Source organism: Oryx dammah, unplaced genomic scaffold (genome assembly GCF_014754425.2).
Source record: "Oryx dammah isolate SB20612 unplaced genomic scaffold, SCBI_Odam_1.1 HiC_scaffold_29, whole genome shotgun sequence".
Lineage (NCBI taxonomy): Eukaryota > Metazoa > Chordata > Mammalia > Artiodactyla > Bovidae > Oryx > Oryx dammah.
In genome coordinates this window covers 12,075,972-12,089,434 of record NW_024070213.1, presented here as the reverse complement: position 1 = coordinate 12,089,434, position 13,463 = coordinate 12,075,972, and the positions used below count along the sequence as shown (strand labels likewise).

Genomic DNA, 13,463 nt, shown 5'->3' with positions numbered 1-13,463 from the left:
GTGTGAGGCTAGGTGTGTATTAGCACGGTTTAGCGCTTCGTGTCTGTCCGTGCTTCTGAGGCAAGCAGAATTACATCCAGATGAGTTTTTCTCCCTGTATGAAACGTCACATTCTCTTGTGAAACGGTTTAAAAGTCAGAACACTAAAAGGCTGAACCCATCCCTCTTCCCCCCCCCCCAGAAATGGCTTAAATAAAACTGCATCTTCCCTTCAAACACAGTTCCTTAGAGGAAAGTCCTTTGTGCTCCCTCTTGGGGAAGGGCCGTGTATTGTTCCCCACATGCACCTGGCTGTATGTACAGCAAGGAAGGCTGAGACAGGTCAGTCTGCATCATCACCTCCGTCACAGTATCCTTCCTTAGGTCCAAAGGCACTTAGTTTGATTTTCTCAACTATTTTAGGCAAGTTGAAGGATTTAGTGTATTACCATTATCAGTTTATCAGGTTTGTGGTGTTTTAATTAAAGATCATAATTTCAGTTATGAAATATTAGCTAGAATATAAGTATCCCCTCAACACCCCCCCATATGCCCGTTGTGTCAGTTCCCCAGTTTCTCAGAAGTGGAAACTGTTCCTCTCTGGTACAGTTTCTGGCTTCTCGCCGTGATCCCCATACCTGCATATAAGTCAGTAGAATATTCCTCTGTTATCCTAAGAATCTGTTATGTGTGACCACAGCCAAGTTTCATGTAACTTCCAGAACTGAAAAATCCATACATCCAACGTTCTGTTAGCTTGATTTGTCCCTCTTTCTTGAGAACAAAGTAAAATACCGTCTCTGCTTCCCATTTGCCGGTTAGCACATCCAGTCCCTGAAAAATGTCCTGTGAAAAGAGCAAACCCATCCAGGGGTCCTTTGAAGTGGGAATTAGTGGAACCAATCTGATTGTGTTCTATGAGTTATTGTTGTTTCCAGTTCCTGCTCTGGCTCAAAAGCAGGTAAGAAGATGACCCAAGTTGACACCGGAGTGAAAAGGAATAACAATGTCGTGACAGGTAGAGCAACTGAAGGAGGAGCTAAGTTCCAAAGAGGCCCAAGGGGAGGAGCTGAAAAAGAGAGCGGCTGGTCTGCAGGCTGAGGTCTTTGCCGTAAGATCTACCCTTTGCGTGCCGTGGTCCTGCGGCGGGACCTGCGGCTGGCTCTGGGTGCTCCCCTCTCCCTCTGTGGTCGGCATTTCTGCCCGGCGCTGCACTAACCAGCCCGCGCTGCTCTTTAACCGACTCCTCTTCCCCCTCTGTGTGCCGTGAGCCCTGCGCTCTCCGGAGGGCCTGTCCTTGGTTCTCCATCGTTGCTCTGTCACTGCGTGGATGGCGCTTCAAAGCTTGTTTTTTTTACCCTCGGCTCCTTTCCTGTCACCAGACACTTGATGTATGTGGACGGTCTCTTTCTCTTCTTAGGTACAAAGAATGTACAGATGTTCTAGGCCCACAACCCAGGGTTTGTTTGAATCTCACTTCTTGAGTGACGTGCTTTACCCTGCTAGGTAGACATCACCTCTTAAGTCCCCGATAGGTGATTTTTGCAACACATTTTACTTTTCTGTGGAACAGATGTCTAGGAAGTGGTTAGCTTAATTTATAATTATCTAGTAAATTAGTCTCCAAATCTAGTTCCATCTCCTGTCCAGAGAAGTTGGAATTCCACTTCAAACTGTGACAAAATGATTATTTAAAAAATAGCTAACACTTGAGTACTTATTATAAGCATTTTGTAACCTACTAAGTTAGATATAGGTAGATATATCATCAACCCCAATTATAGGTGAAGAAACTGAGGACACATAGGGGTGCTCAGGATACTCAGCTAGTAAAAGGCAGTTTGATTTTTACATAAGCCCTCTGGTGCCAGGACCTGTGCCAGTAGGGCCTGCACACCACTGCCCTGAGCTAGTCAGGCACACATTTGTCTCACAAGTGTCAAGTGAAAAAATGCATTTGAAAATAATGGTGGGATAAGACTGGAATGCAGCATTTTAAAAAATAAAAACAAAACACTTGTGCTCATTTGGTGTGTTCGGTATTTATTTATTAACCCCTTTATAGTGTAGATAGAAAAGTGAGATATTTTGTCTAAAAGGGTCCAGTTTGGTTTGTGGTAACCATGAATTGTCCAGAGGAAAAGTTGATCTATAACTTTTTTCCCTCAGCTATTATTAATATCTTTTTGTGTCAAACAAGAGGCTGAACATTCCATACATTTTTTTCTTGTTTGTTTAATCTGTACACAATATAGTGGCACAGGTTTGCTTTCTCCCCATCTTACTGATTAGGAAACCAACGCTTAGAGAGGAAATTATTCTAGAGGACGCATTTATCCTTACTTGGGATTGACTGCAAAGCCTTGTACTCCTAACTTTTCTCTTTTTTAACTTATTTTATATTGATGTATAGCCGTTGAATACTGTTGCGGTAGTTTCAGGTGAACAGCAAGGGACTCAGTCATAGGTGTATACATTATCCATTCTCCCCCAGATCCTCCTCCCATCCAGGCTGCCACATAACGTTGTATGCTCTTAACTTCTAGGGAAGTTTTGTGCTTCCAAACTCTTCTGTTTAGAATATTTTCTTCTCTTTCTCAGTCTTCATGGTCAGTATAGCATTATTTGAGGATTATTTAATAATACAGATGAGGAGGAAACTGAAATTTTATATTTATTTTTGATCACATGGTCAGAGGTAGCTGGAAATTTGAGTAATCTATAAGCCATGGGTTCTTGTTGTTATCCAATTTTTTTTTTTTTTTTGTATTGGGATTAAGCCATAGGTTCTTTAGCTGATGAAGTGGGAACATTCCTCCTTTATATTCATTCATACAACCAGTGCGTTTTTCATGCCTTCTGTTTGTTAGGGATGGGATAACACAGTGTGTGTTTTTTGTCGGTAAAGGGATGTTGTGAGAGATGCTACACCACCAGTACGTGGTGACTCCTGGGCATCTTTCTGTATTTCAGGGTGGAGACAGCTGCTGTTGGCAGTTAGCTTCCTCTGATGTCAGTAGTATCAGCCAGTACTTTGCATTCAGTGAGCTCACAGGAATACATGTTGAATGAATGAATAATTAGATTTATAAATAGAGATTTCATGAATATGAAAAAAATGCTTGACTTCTTGCTGAAACAGAAGAGTAGATTAGAAATTTATTTTTAGTGCCCCTTAAAAAAGTCTAATTTTAATTACAGTAAAATTTATTTCATACTTTCTCATGGGAAATTGTTCTCAAACGCTTTGGCCCTAGTGCCTAAGATTATTGCAGCCAAAATAGTTTAGATACATTCGACTTCAAAAAAAATATTTTTTGTTTCCTCAGTGATACTGTGATTACTGACTTCTTACCAAGTTTATACTTCCAATAATTAGTCTGTATTTTAGTGCATGAATGCCTTGCCCCAGGCAGTAGACATAATGTAAAAGCAGATGTCATTACTGTTAAGTTGGGTTACATTTAGAATAAAAGACTGAAAATTCTTAGAAACACAGTAGAATGTAAAGGAGATGTTGAATTGAAATGTTTTCTAAGTCAAGGTGGGACTTCTCTGGTGGTTCAGTGGTTAGACTCTGACTTCCAGTGGACAGAGCACAAGTTAGTTCAATTTCTGGTCAGGGAGTTGAGATCCCACGTGCCATACAGCACAGCAAAAAAAAAAAAAGCAAAATTGTTCACTGTTCTGTCAGTTAACCAAATCTTCGGGCTTTCCTGGTGGCTTGGTATTAAAGAAGCTGCCTGCCAGTGCTGTAGGCACAAGTTTGGTCAGGAAGATCACCTGGAGGAAGAAGTGGCAATCCACACTCCAGTGTTCTTGCTTGGAGAACCTCATGGACAGAGGAGCCTGGCAGGCTGCATACAGTCCATGGGGTCGCAAGGAGTTGGACAGAACTTAGCAACTAAGCAACAGACGTGTCAAGATGAGAAAAATCTGTGGGAGGGGGTGGGTGGCACCTGTTGATTTATGGATTGCTCAGTCAGAGTAATTCAACTTCAAATTACACATACAGACTCTTACAGAATGAGATTTTATGCATTTTTTATTTAGGTTATATACTTTTATCCATTTAGTTGATATGACATGTTGTAGGTGATACAACTTTGTAGGTGGAGTCTTTTTTTTAGGTCAGTATCCCTAACTCCTCAAAGTGATACGATTTTTTTTTTTTTAAAGCACGTTTATAATGCCTTATACCACTATAAGTGGCTTTTTGAGACAGAGACTTCATGTAAACTTTCATTTCAGAACGAAAAAAGAACTGCAATAGCAGCTTTTGAGTTTAAATAGCAGTGCTAGGAAGTTTCTTTTTTCTCTCTGTATTACATCTACACTAATCCTGCTTTATTTATGATTTGAAGTTTATTATGACTTAAAAAGAAAACTGTTTTAGTCATGATCAGATGCTTACTGTTATCTCATCATCATCTAAATGAATTGGGATTTTTCGTCATCCATTCCTTTTCTAAAGGATTTCAAAAGTTTAGGAGACAATAAATGAAAACTGGGAATTTTCCTATTAGTTGAATAAGCTTTGATTTTGGTGGGGGGTGGTCATCTAAGATTAGATGATGCAAAAAGATGAATTGTCCCCTGTCCTAAAATTAATGCTGCATATCTCAACCTGGATCTGTCCAAGATCCAGATTAGAAGTTCTTGATTTTATTTTTTTCCTTACACTGTTTTATTTTTCTTCTCTAGATTGGTCAGGTGAAGCAGGAGCTGTCCAGAAAGGACACGGAACTACTAGCCCTGCAGACAAAGCTGGAAACCCTCACCAACCAGTTCTCAGACAGCAAACAGCACATCGAAGTACTGAAGGAGTCCTTGACAGCTAAGGAGCAGAGGGCTGCCATCCTGCAGACTGAGGTAAACGCGTGCTAGGATCTGCAGGAACACCATTCCTGGGTACCTTGGCACTTGTGTTACTTCTTCACTTTTTGTTGTGTTGAGATATGGGAGCCGTGGATACTGTTACGAGGATTCTGTAAGCACAGTGATCAGTTATTGTACTAAACTATAATCATCTTGTTTCTGTCATTCTTGGATCTAACAAATTAAAAACCAGTGCAGTTTACATATATTTTTGATATTTCTAAGTATACTTTCAGACTTCCCAGGTGACTCTCTGGTAAAGAACCTGCTTGCCAATGCTGGAAACAGACGCAGGTTTGATCCTTGAGTTGGGAAACTTCCCTGGATAAGGGAATGGCAACACACTCTAATATTCTTGCCTGGAGAATTCCAAGGACAGAGAGGAGCCTGGCAGGCTATAGTCCATGGGGTCAGAAAGAATCAGACCTGACTGAGTATGCACACATGCAAGTATACTTTAAACACGTTAAGAAATGAAAAGATAGTTGTGAAAGTGTTTGTTCTCACCCATGGTAAATCTTGCAGTCATGAATGACCATGAGCTTGGGCGGCCTGTGTTGGGTTATTAAGTGTCCATAATTTTTGGTACTATGAATAGCTTTAAGTACACAAACTGTGGAATACAAAAATGTTCAAGATTCATGTCATTTTGAACTGCAGATTGTTTGATATGTGTCATCCTTTTTGAAAATAGGGTTATCATTTTTAGAAATCTTAGAAGATGACCTAGGCTGTCAGCCTAGATTTAGGTAAGAACATACTGAATAATTTCATACAGATGAGAACCTGTCATATTTGCAGTGATGATGCTGTTTGGATTTACCGTCTAAAGGAAGATATTTTCTAAAGAGCTCAATGACGTAGAGAATTTAGGTAAGAGTAGGTAAGCAGTTCTGCTTTCAGTTCAGTTCAGTCACTCAGTCATGTCCAACTCTTTGCCACCCCGTGGACTGTAGCACTCCAGGCTTCCCTGTCCATCACCAACTCCTGGAGCTCGCTCAAACTCATGCCCATTGAGTCGGTGATGCCATCCAACCATCTTATCCTCTGATGCCCCCTTCTCCTGCTGCCATCAATCTTTCCCAGCATCAGAGTTTTTCCCAATGAGTCAGTTCTTCGCATCAGGTGGCCCAAAGTATTGGAGTTTCAGCTTCAGCATCGGTCTTTCCAAGGAATATTCAGGACTGATTTCCTTTAGGATGGACTGGTTTGATCTCCTTACAGTTCTGCTTAACAGAAGAAAAGGCATGTAATATGGATTAAGGTTTTGTTTTAAAGAACTGGGTAATCAACAAAGGTATAGTTTAATGAGAAAAAGGAATGGGTAGTAAAAAGAATGCAGAAAAATATCACAGACTCAGAAATTCAGTATCTTCAAGTGAGGAGGAAGAGAAAAATGACCCAAATATTTCACATAATACATTATTTTTATACTGTGTGATTTTGTTGAAAATGAGCAATTTAGATGGTGTGTTTATAATTTTCCTTACAGCTTACTTAGGCCTTTTCTATTTTGATCATGTTTCGTTTAATCATGGCATCAGCTTCCTACCTCAGAAGCATGTTTTGGGTATGAATCCAGCTCTGGCATCAGTGTTTCCAAGTTTGACCACTGGCAGCAGGTGCAGATTCTGACCTGTTGCTTAAGTTCTTTGTGCCTCGTTTCACATCTGTAAGGTAAAGAGGAGTGCTGGCCTCATTAGGTTGTTAACATTAAGCCAGTTTATTCACGTCTGGTGCCTGTCACATAGTAAAGTCTTCGTACGTCCAGCTATCGGCATCATCATAGTTCTTATAATACTGTCAGCTAATGTATGTAAACTGCTAAAACAGTGAGAGAACGTGGCCACTTTTCATTGGCATAAATTTTATGTGGAAGTTCTGCTGTTTACTATTTTATCAAGCAAAATTAAGGTTTACTCACGGAACTGCAGATGCAGAATTACCTGGAAAATGTAACCTGCAAATTTATTAACTTGCATGCATGCTAAGTCGCTTCAGTCGTGTCCAACTGTGCAATCCTATGGACAGCAACCCTCCAGCCTCCTCTGTCCACGGGATTCTCTAGGCAAGAATATTGGAATGGGTTGCCATTTCCTTCTCCAAATTCCTTTAATCAGATCAGTTGGCTGCTGCTGCTAAGTCACTTCAGTCGTGTCCGACTCTGTGCGACCCCATAGATGGCAGCCCACCAGGCTCCCCCGTCCCTGGGATTCTCCAGGCAAGAACACTGGAGTGGGTTGCCATTTCCTTCTCCAGTGCGTGCAAATGAAAAGTGAAAGTGAAGTCTCTCAGTCGTGTCCAACTCTTCTCGACCCCATGGACTGCAGCCTATCAGGCTCCTCCGCCCATGGGATTTTCCAGGCAAGAGTACTGGAGTGGGTTGCCAATTCAGTTGGAGAGGAGCTTTATTAAAGAGTTTTTCACGTCAGTACCTGGTTGCATGCAGTACTATGAAAGAGTCAGAAGAGGGCACCCTCGCTTTAGAAGTGAGCCTGCTTCCAGGCTTGCTGCTGTGATAGCTTGGGATGGAGGTGGCAGGTGTGCAAACCAGAGTCCCAGGCAGTTGGTTAGTGATGATGCAAACACTTAAAAGCTTGTCACAGTCTAATAGATGACTTCTTCCCCTTGGCAATTCATCCTTCTCTTTGTACCCCTCTCAAATAATGTTCTCATTAATTGGGTCTCACACAGATGGGCTTGTGATTGGCTTCTTGTACCGTAGAGAACAAAGACTGTGTTTGTGGTCATTCTTGGATGGTTTTTATATTTGCTTTTAGCCATTGTGGGAGTAACTGAGTTTTAGCAGTTTACCCCACAAGTTATCAGGACAACTGCTCAAATATAAGTGTCTCATTCTGAACAATAACAGTAGGAAAGCTAGCTTCCTTTTGAATTGGGGTTATTTTATGAGTGTTATGTGCCTGTTTATTAGGATTTACTTTTTTTCGTAAATTACTCTGATGACACTTGACACTTTTTCCAAAGCAGGTTTCTCCTATTGGATCCCCAAAAAGTCAGTTTGAATCAACTGTTGAAAAGTTCTTATCTCTTTCTGTAATTACTAATATTTCTTTTGCTCTTATTTGGTCTTGTTTTCCTCTCTGAAGCTATTCTCGACTTTCATCTGGCTCTCAAATCACTAAATTAAGCCAGGGATTGAGGTCTTTGGGGGCAGTGTGTATTAATAACACCCATGGAATTGTTCCTGTTTTGTGAACACCTCTGTTGATCTGTTAACCTCCACAGAGCTGGTCTGGATTTAGTAACATTGTGGTCAAAAGCCTGGGCTTTGAAGTCAAACCTTGGTTTGAAACACAGCGTCCTGCATTTATTAGTTATGTGGCCTTGGATGAGTTATTTTACCTCTTTCCTCTTCCATTTTTTCATAGGTCCATGAAATTAATAATAACGCCAATTTCTTAAGGTTGAAATAGATGTTTAATGTGGCTAGAATAGTTTTTTAATTATGATGCACTCATCTGAATTTGGAGGTTAATATTAAATATCACTGGGTTAAAGTATTGCTGTTGGTTTTTTTTAGACTATACATTTGCAACCCCCTCCTACCCTTGTACAAATAAACTGGAATGACACATCTCTGCCTGTGGTCTTCTTGAAGTTTCTCTGAGCTCTTCAGCTTTTCATTGGGATGGGGTGTCAAACAAACTCACTGAGTTTGTTGAAATAGCCTTTTTAAAAGGTCTGCTTGTGTGTGGTGTTGGTCTCCTGGCCTAGTGCCCTTCGTTCATCCTTCTTTCTAGGTGGAGACAGTGGGAGAAGTGGTGACGGGAGGTTATGCTATGATCTTGGGCAGGTCACTTAGTGTGGGCTTTGCTTTTTTTGCAGTCTTAAAATTAGGAGTAGTTAATTTAATTTTTGAAAACCTTACAAAATACTGTCAAATACAGGAAAAATGCAGAAAATAACATAATAGACATCACTCGGATTTAATCTGCATTAATGTTTGACAATTTTTAAAGGTCCTTTAAAAACAAAGATTCTTAAAAAAAAAAAAAACTCATTCTAAACAGAATATTCAGTGGAGTATCTGATTTAAGCAGAAACGTTTCTTAGAATTTCAGGTTTTTAAAACTGGTTGGGACCAGGAATAAATACGTGGGCGCTGTTGTTGGGGGGTGGTGGCTAAAGCCTTAGGAATGAAGTGGTTTCTCCAGAGGAAGCTGAAGGGAGTGAGACATAGAGGGAAATGACAGAGGGTCCAGTGAAGAACAGGCTCCCCAGGTGGCGCTAGTGGTAAAGAACTCACCTGTTAATGTAGGACCTGGGTTAACGTAAGAGACCTGGGTTCCATCCCTGGGTTGGGAAGATCCCCTGGAGAAGGGCATGGCAACCCACTTCAGTACTCTTGCCTAGAGAATCCCATGGGCAGAGGAGCCTGATGGACTACAGTCCATGGGGTTGCAAAGAGTCAGACACTACTGAAGTGACTTATCACGCACCAGTGAAGAACATTAAAAAGGTGTGGTCAGAGAGTTGGAAGCAGAATGAGTCCTGTAACTCCAAGAGAGGAATTATAGGAAATACACCATTGTTTCCATGCAAATACTACTGTGCTCTTAGGTAAATCTATTTATTGATATAAAACAGAAGAAGGCTAAGCTGGGTTGAGATGATTATTATTATTTTTTTGGTGGGAAGGGAGTTGAGATTGTTAATAGTTTTGTGATCAGAAGTAAAAGACCAGAACAGCAGGGTAGCCATTTTTCTGTTCACATCCATTGGTAGAGAAAGCCCTGCAGAGGAAAAGCCTCCTACTTTTGTTGAAGTTGGCATAACCTGCTTGCCACAGACCTTGATGCTTGGCAAGCTGGATAGATGCTGTTCCTCCAGCCCAGAGGACATGAATAAACAAGGCATTATTCCCCCTGCCAAGAATGGTGTTAGGGTGATGACTGTGTATCCTGCTAATCTCTGAGGGGTTTCCCTGAATATGCTTTTTTTGTGTGTGTGGTTTGTGAAATATGGACCTCACGCAAAATTACACTATGAATTTAGTTCAAACCAAAAGATCAGTATAGAATTCAGAGCGATTAATCTAGTAGTAGCAAAGTGGTTTTTGTGGTATTTTTTATCTTAGATCTCCAGACCAGCACATTTAAATTCTGTGTTGCATGAAAAAGCAGACCAAGATAAAGTGTACACAGGTGACTTGACTTGAAAAGATCATTTAGTGATTAGGGTGTATGTGGGCGCGGGTAGTTTGTGCCTAATCTTTGGGATATAAAATATTTTGAATATCAAAGCTGGCATTTCCCACTGCAGTAACACCAAAAGTTTGTGTGTTTATAACAAGAGTTTTCACTCATTACCTTTTTCAGTCACCAGTTCCTGTGGGTCTCATACCTGACCTTCCCTCAGAACAGCACGCAGGGTTTAGTGAGTGGTTAGCACAGGCCCACCTCCAGGTCACTTAGCAGAGTCAGGGATCTGATGCAAAAACGCAGCAGGGCATCTAGGTGCTTTTCTCAAAGCAGCAGCACTCTGAGGTCTCACAGTTACTGTCCTCAGAATTCTGAGGGTTTTCGATAATACTCTTGTGTGGTTGGCAAGCGCATACATGACCACATGCAAGAAGGTTCAGAACTGTGAGGGTAGAATGAAGAAAACTGGTTAATTTAGAAGTAAAGGTTTGTGCAATAAACATGACTGCAAAAAAACAAAACAAAATGATGTCAGGCTGTATTTGAAATGATTGCTCAGGCTGGGAGAGAAATAAAACCACAATGGAGGTGGATAACAAAAAGGGTGATGGGTCAGAGGTTATGCTATGAACAAAGAATAGGCTTAGCAGAAAATAGGCATAGAAGAAAGAGCTGAGTTTCAGAAATAAGATTTTCAGAGTTTGAAAGTTCTTAGGTGAATCTTGGCAGAATATAAGAAAGCTTGCCGTGTATCATTTATTCAACCAGAGGAAAGTTACAGATGAGGGAGTGTTTATTGAGGGGACAGTGGAACTTGTGGTGAAGAATTATAAATGAGACCTGAAAAGATGGCTCCCCAATACCTGGCTTGGCAACCCTAGTGGCATTGAAGTGGTTGAAATAGAGATTAGCAGAGTGAAATCTTTTCGTTTATATGCTTTTCCTCTCTAGCATAGTTTAAGATAATTCATAAATACATGATGGCTTATCTATAGCAGTTTCAAATGAGACTAGTTTCCTAGGAAATTTTCCTCAATATCTATTGAGCAGTAAATGCTACTACACACACACAGTATTGATACTCAGATACCATATCATTTTTATATAATGTTAGTTTTTGGGGGGTTTTTTTTGCTTTGTTGTTCAGTTGCTAAACCATGTCTGACTCTTAGTGACCCCATGAACTGCAGCACACCAGGCCTCCCTGTCCCTCACTATCTCCCGGAGTTCACCCAAGTTCATGTCCATTGAATCGGTGGTGTCATCCAACCATCTCATCCTCTGCCACCCTCTTCTCCTTTTGCCTTCAGTCTTGCCCAGGGTCTTTTCCAGCATCAGAATCTTTGCCATTGAGTTGGCTCTTCACATCAGGTGGCCAAAGTATTGGAGCTTCAGCTTCAGCATCAGTCCTTCCAATGAGTATTCAGGGTTGATTTCCCATAGGATTGACTGGTTTGATCTCTTTGCTGTCCAAGGGACTCTCGAGAGTCTTCTGTAGCACCACAGTTGGAAAACATCAATTCTTGGATGTTCAGCCTATGGTCTTTTTTTTTTTTTTTTTTTTTTACTAATACTAGTTATTTATTTAATTTATTTTTAATTGGAGGATAGTTGCTTTACAGTGTGGTGTTGGTTTCTGCCATACATCAACAAGAATCAGCCATAGGTTAACATATGTCCCCTCTGTCTTGACCCTCCCTCCTTAGTGTTTTGATATGGTATAGTTTTGATATATTATTGATACTATGGTTATAATGCTATTATTTCCGGATGTGTTGGTACTTGGACAGCAAACTTCAGCTGTATAGTCTGAGGGGCTGGTGGTAGACTTGCTTGGCCTCACCGATCTCTGAGTGTGTGATGACATTGTCAGCTGCAGGTGGGTTATAGTATCCGATTCAGCAAGTGTCATGTTTGGTGGAAGTTACAGTTTTCTTTCTAGTTTTAAATTCTCTAAAGTAGTGTGACATCACTTGGGAACTTGTTAGAAATATTGATTCTTGAGCCCCAACCTTGCTGGATTAGAAACTCTGATGGCTTATCCTGGCATTCTATTCAGATCTTCTGAAGGATTCTAATGCACATAAAATTTGCAAAACATAATGGATCATACCTGCTTTTATAGAAGTAGCAAGGCTCGGCCTGTTTATAACAGTTCTCTATCTTGTCCCGTTTATTCAGATTTATTTATCTTGATACCATCATAATTTAACTGATGTAAAATTTTTATTTCATTATGAAAGAACTCACAAAATTTTAGAGTTTAATTTCTAAGTAGTCATGATTACATTCAGAGTGGTATGTAGCCTTTCCCTTCTCCAGAAAGTGAAAGTTGCTCAGTCCTGTCCGGCTCTTTGTGACCCCCATGGATTGGTTCTCCAGGCCAGAATACTGGAGTGGGTAGCTTTTTCCCTTCTCCAGCGGATCTTCTCAACCCAGGAATTGAACCGGGGTCTCCTGCATTGCAGGCAGATCTTTACCAACTGACCTATCAGGGAAGCCCCGTTATTTGATTCTAATGTAAGCTTGCTATAAAAATATCACTTGGGCAACAGCACACATCTATTGGGAAGGAATTACATTCTGTTCTTTTCAGTTGTTATTGTTTAGTCATTAAGTCATGTCCAACTCTTTGCAACCCCCACGGACTGTAGCCAGGGTCCACTGTCCATGGGGATTCTCCAGGCAGGAATACTGAGGTGGCTTGCCATACCCTTCTGAGGGATCTTCCCAGCCCAGGGATCAAGTTGGAGTCTCCTGCATTGGCAGGTGGGTTCTTCACTGCTGAGCCACCTGGGAAGTCCTCCTTTTCAGTTAATCACTTGTAAAAATCTCAACACTCGTAGGTGGACGCTCTGCGGTTGCGTTTGGAAGAGAAGGAAACCATGCTGAATAAGAAGACAAAGCAAATCCAGGACATGGCTGAAGAGAAGGGGACGCAGGCCGGGGAGATCCACGACCTCAAGGACATGCTGGACGTGAAGGAGCGGAAGGTCAATGTTCTTCAGAAGAAGGTGAGGTGCAGGTGTTCTGAACCAGGGCCCTCTACCTTGTACCCACATGCTGTCAAAGTCTGTCTCTCATTCCTCTGTTGATACTTTTGCAGGTAGGAATTGAAAACTGTTGTTGAAGGAGGTAGGTTGTTAAAACTGCTCTGCAGATTCGGTTCTTAAAATTTCCAAGTAAACACTGTCTGGTATCTTCAGGCGTATTCTCCATGTTACTGTTTGTGCACAGGGCCTTGCGAATTGCCTGAGCATTTGTACTGGCGTCCCTCTGCCTCTCCCGGTCTTCTGTCTCATACGGCAACTTTGGTGACATGTCAGTGTAGTCATGGGCCGGGTGCTTGCTGTTCCATCCTCGGGGTTAAGAGGACCACGGTTTTGAATAGAGACACGTGATACTGTACTGACATGTAATGTGCATATCTCAAGGGAAAGA

General features: G+C 41.2%; 1 protein-coding gene across 4 annotated transcripts in view; it reads left to right on the top strand.

Moving 5' to 3' along the window:
* Window positions 1-13,463, top strand: part of ERC1 (ELKS/RAB6-interacting/CAST family member 1) — a 273,734-nt gene that overhangs the window by 75,009 nt on the left and 185,262 nt on the right. For 3 of the 4 annotated variants that reach the window (XR_005719752.1, XR_005719751.1, XM_040233666.1), the window contains exons 6-8: window positions 998-1,081; window positions 4,684-4,851; window positions 12,869-13,036. Coding sequence is in view for 1 of the 4 variants with exons in the window: in XM_040233666.1 (XP_040089600.1) it covers window positions 998-1,081; window positions 4,684-4,851; window positions 12,869-13,036 (420 nt within the window). In the remaining 3 variants the exon portion in view is untranslated. The remainder of the gene's footprint in view (window positions 1-997; window positions 1,082-4,683; window positions 4,852-12,868; window positions 13,037-13,463) is intronic. The other variant, XR_005719753.1, reaches the window with a different exon arrangement.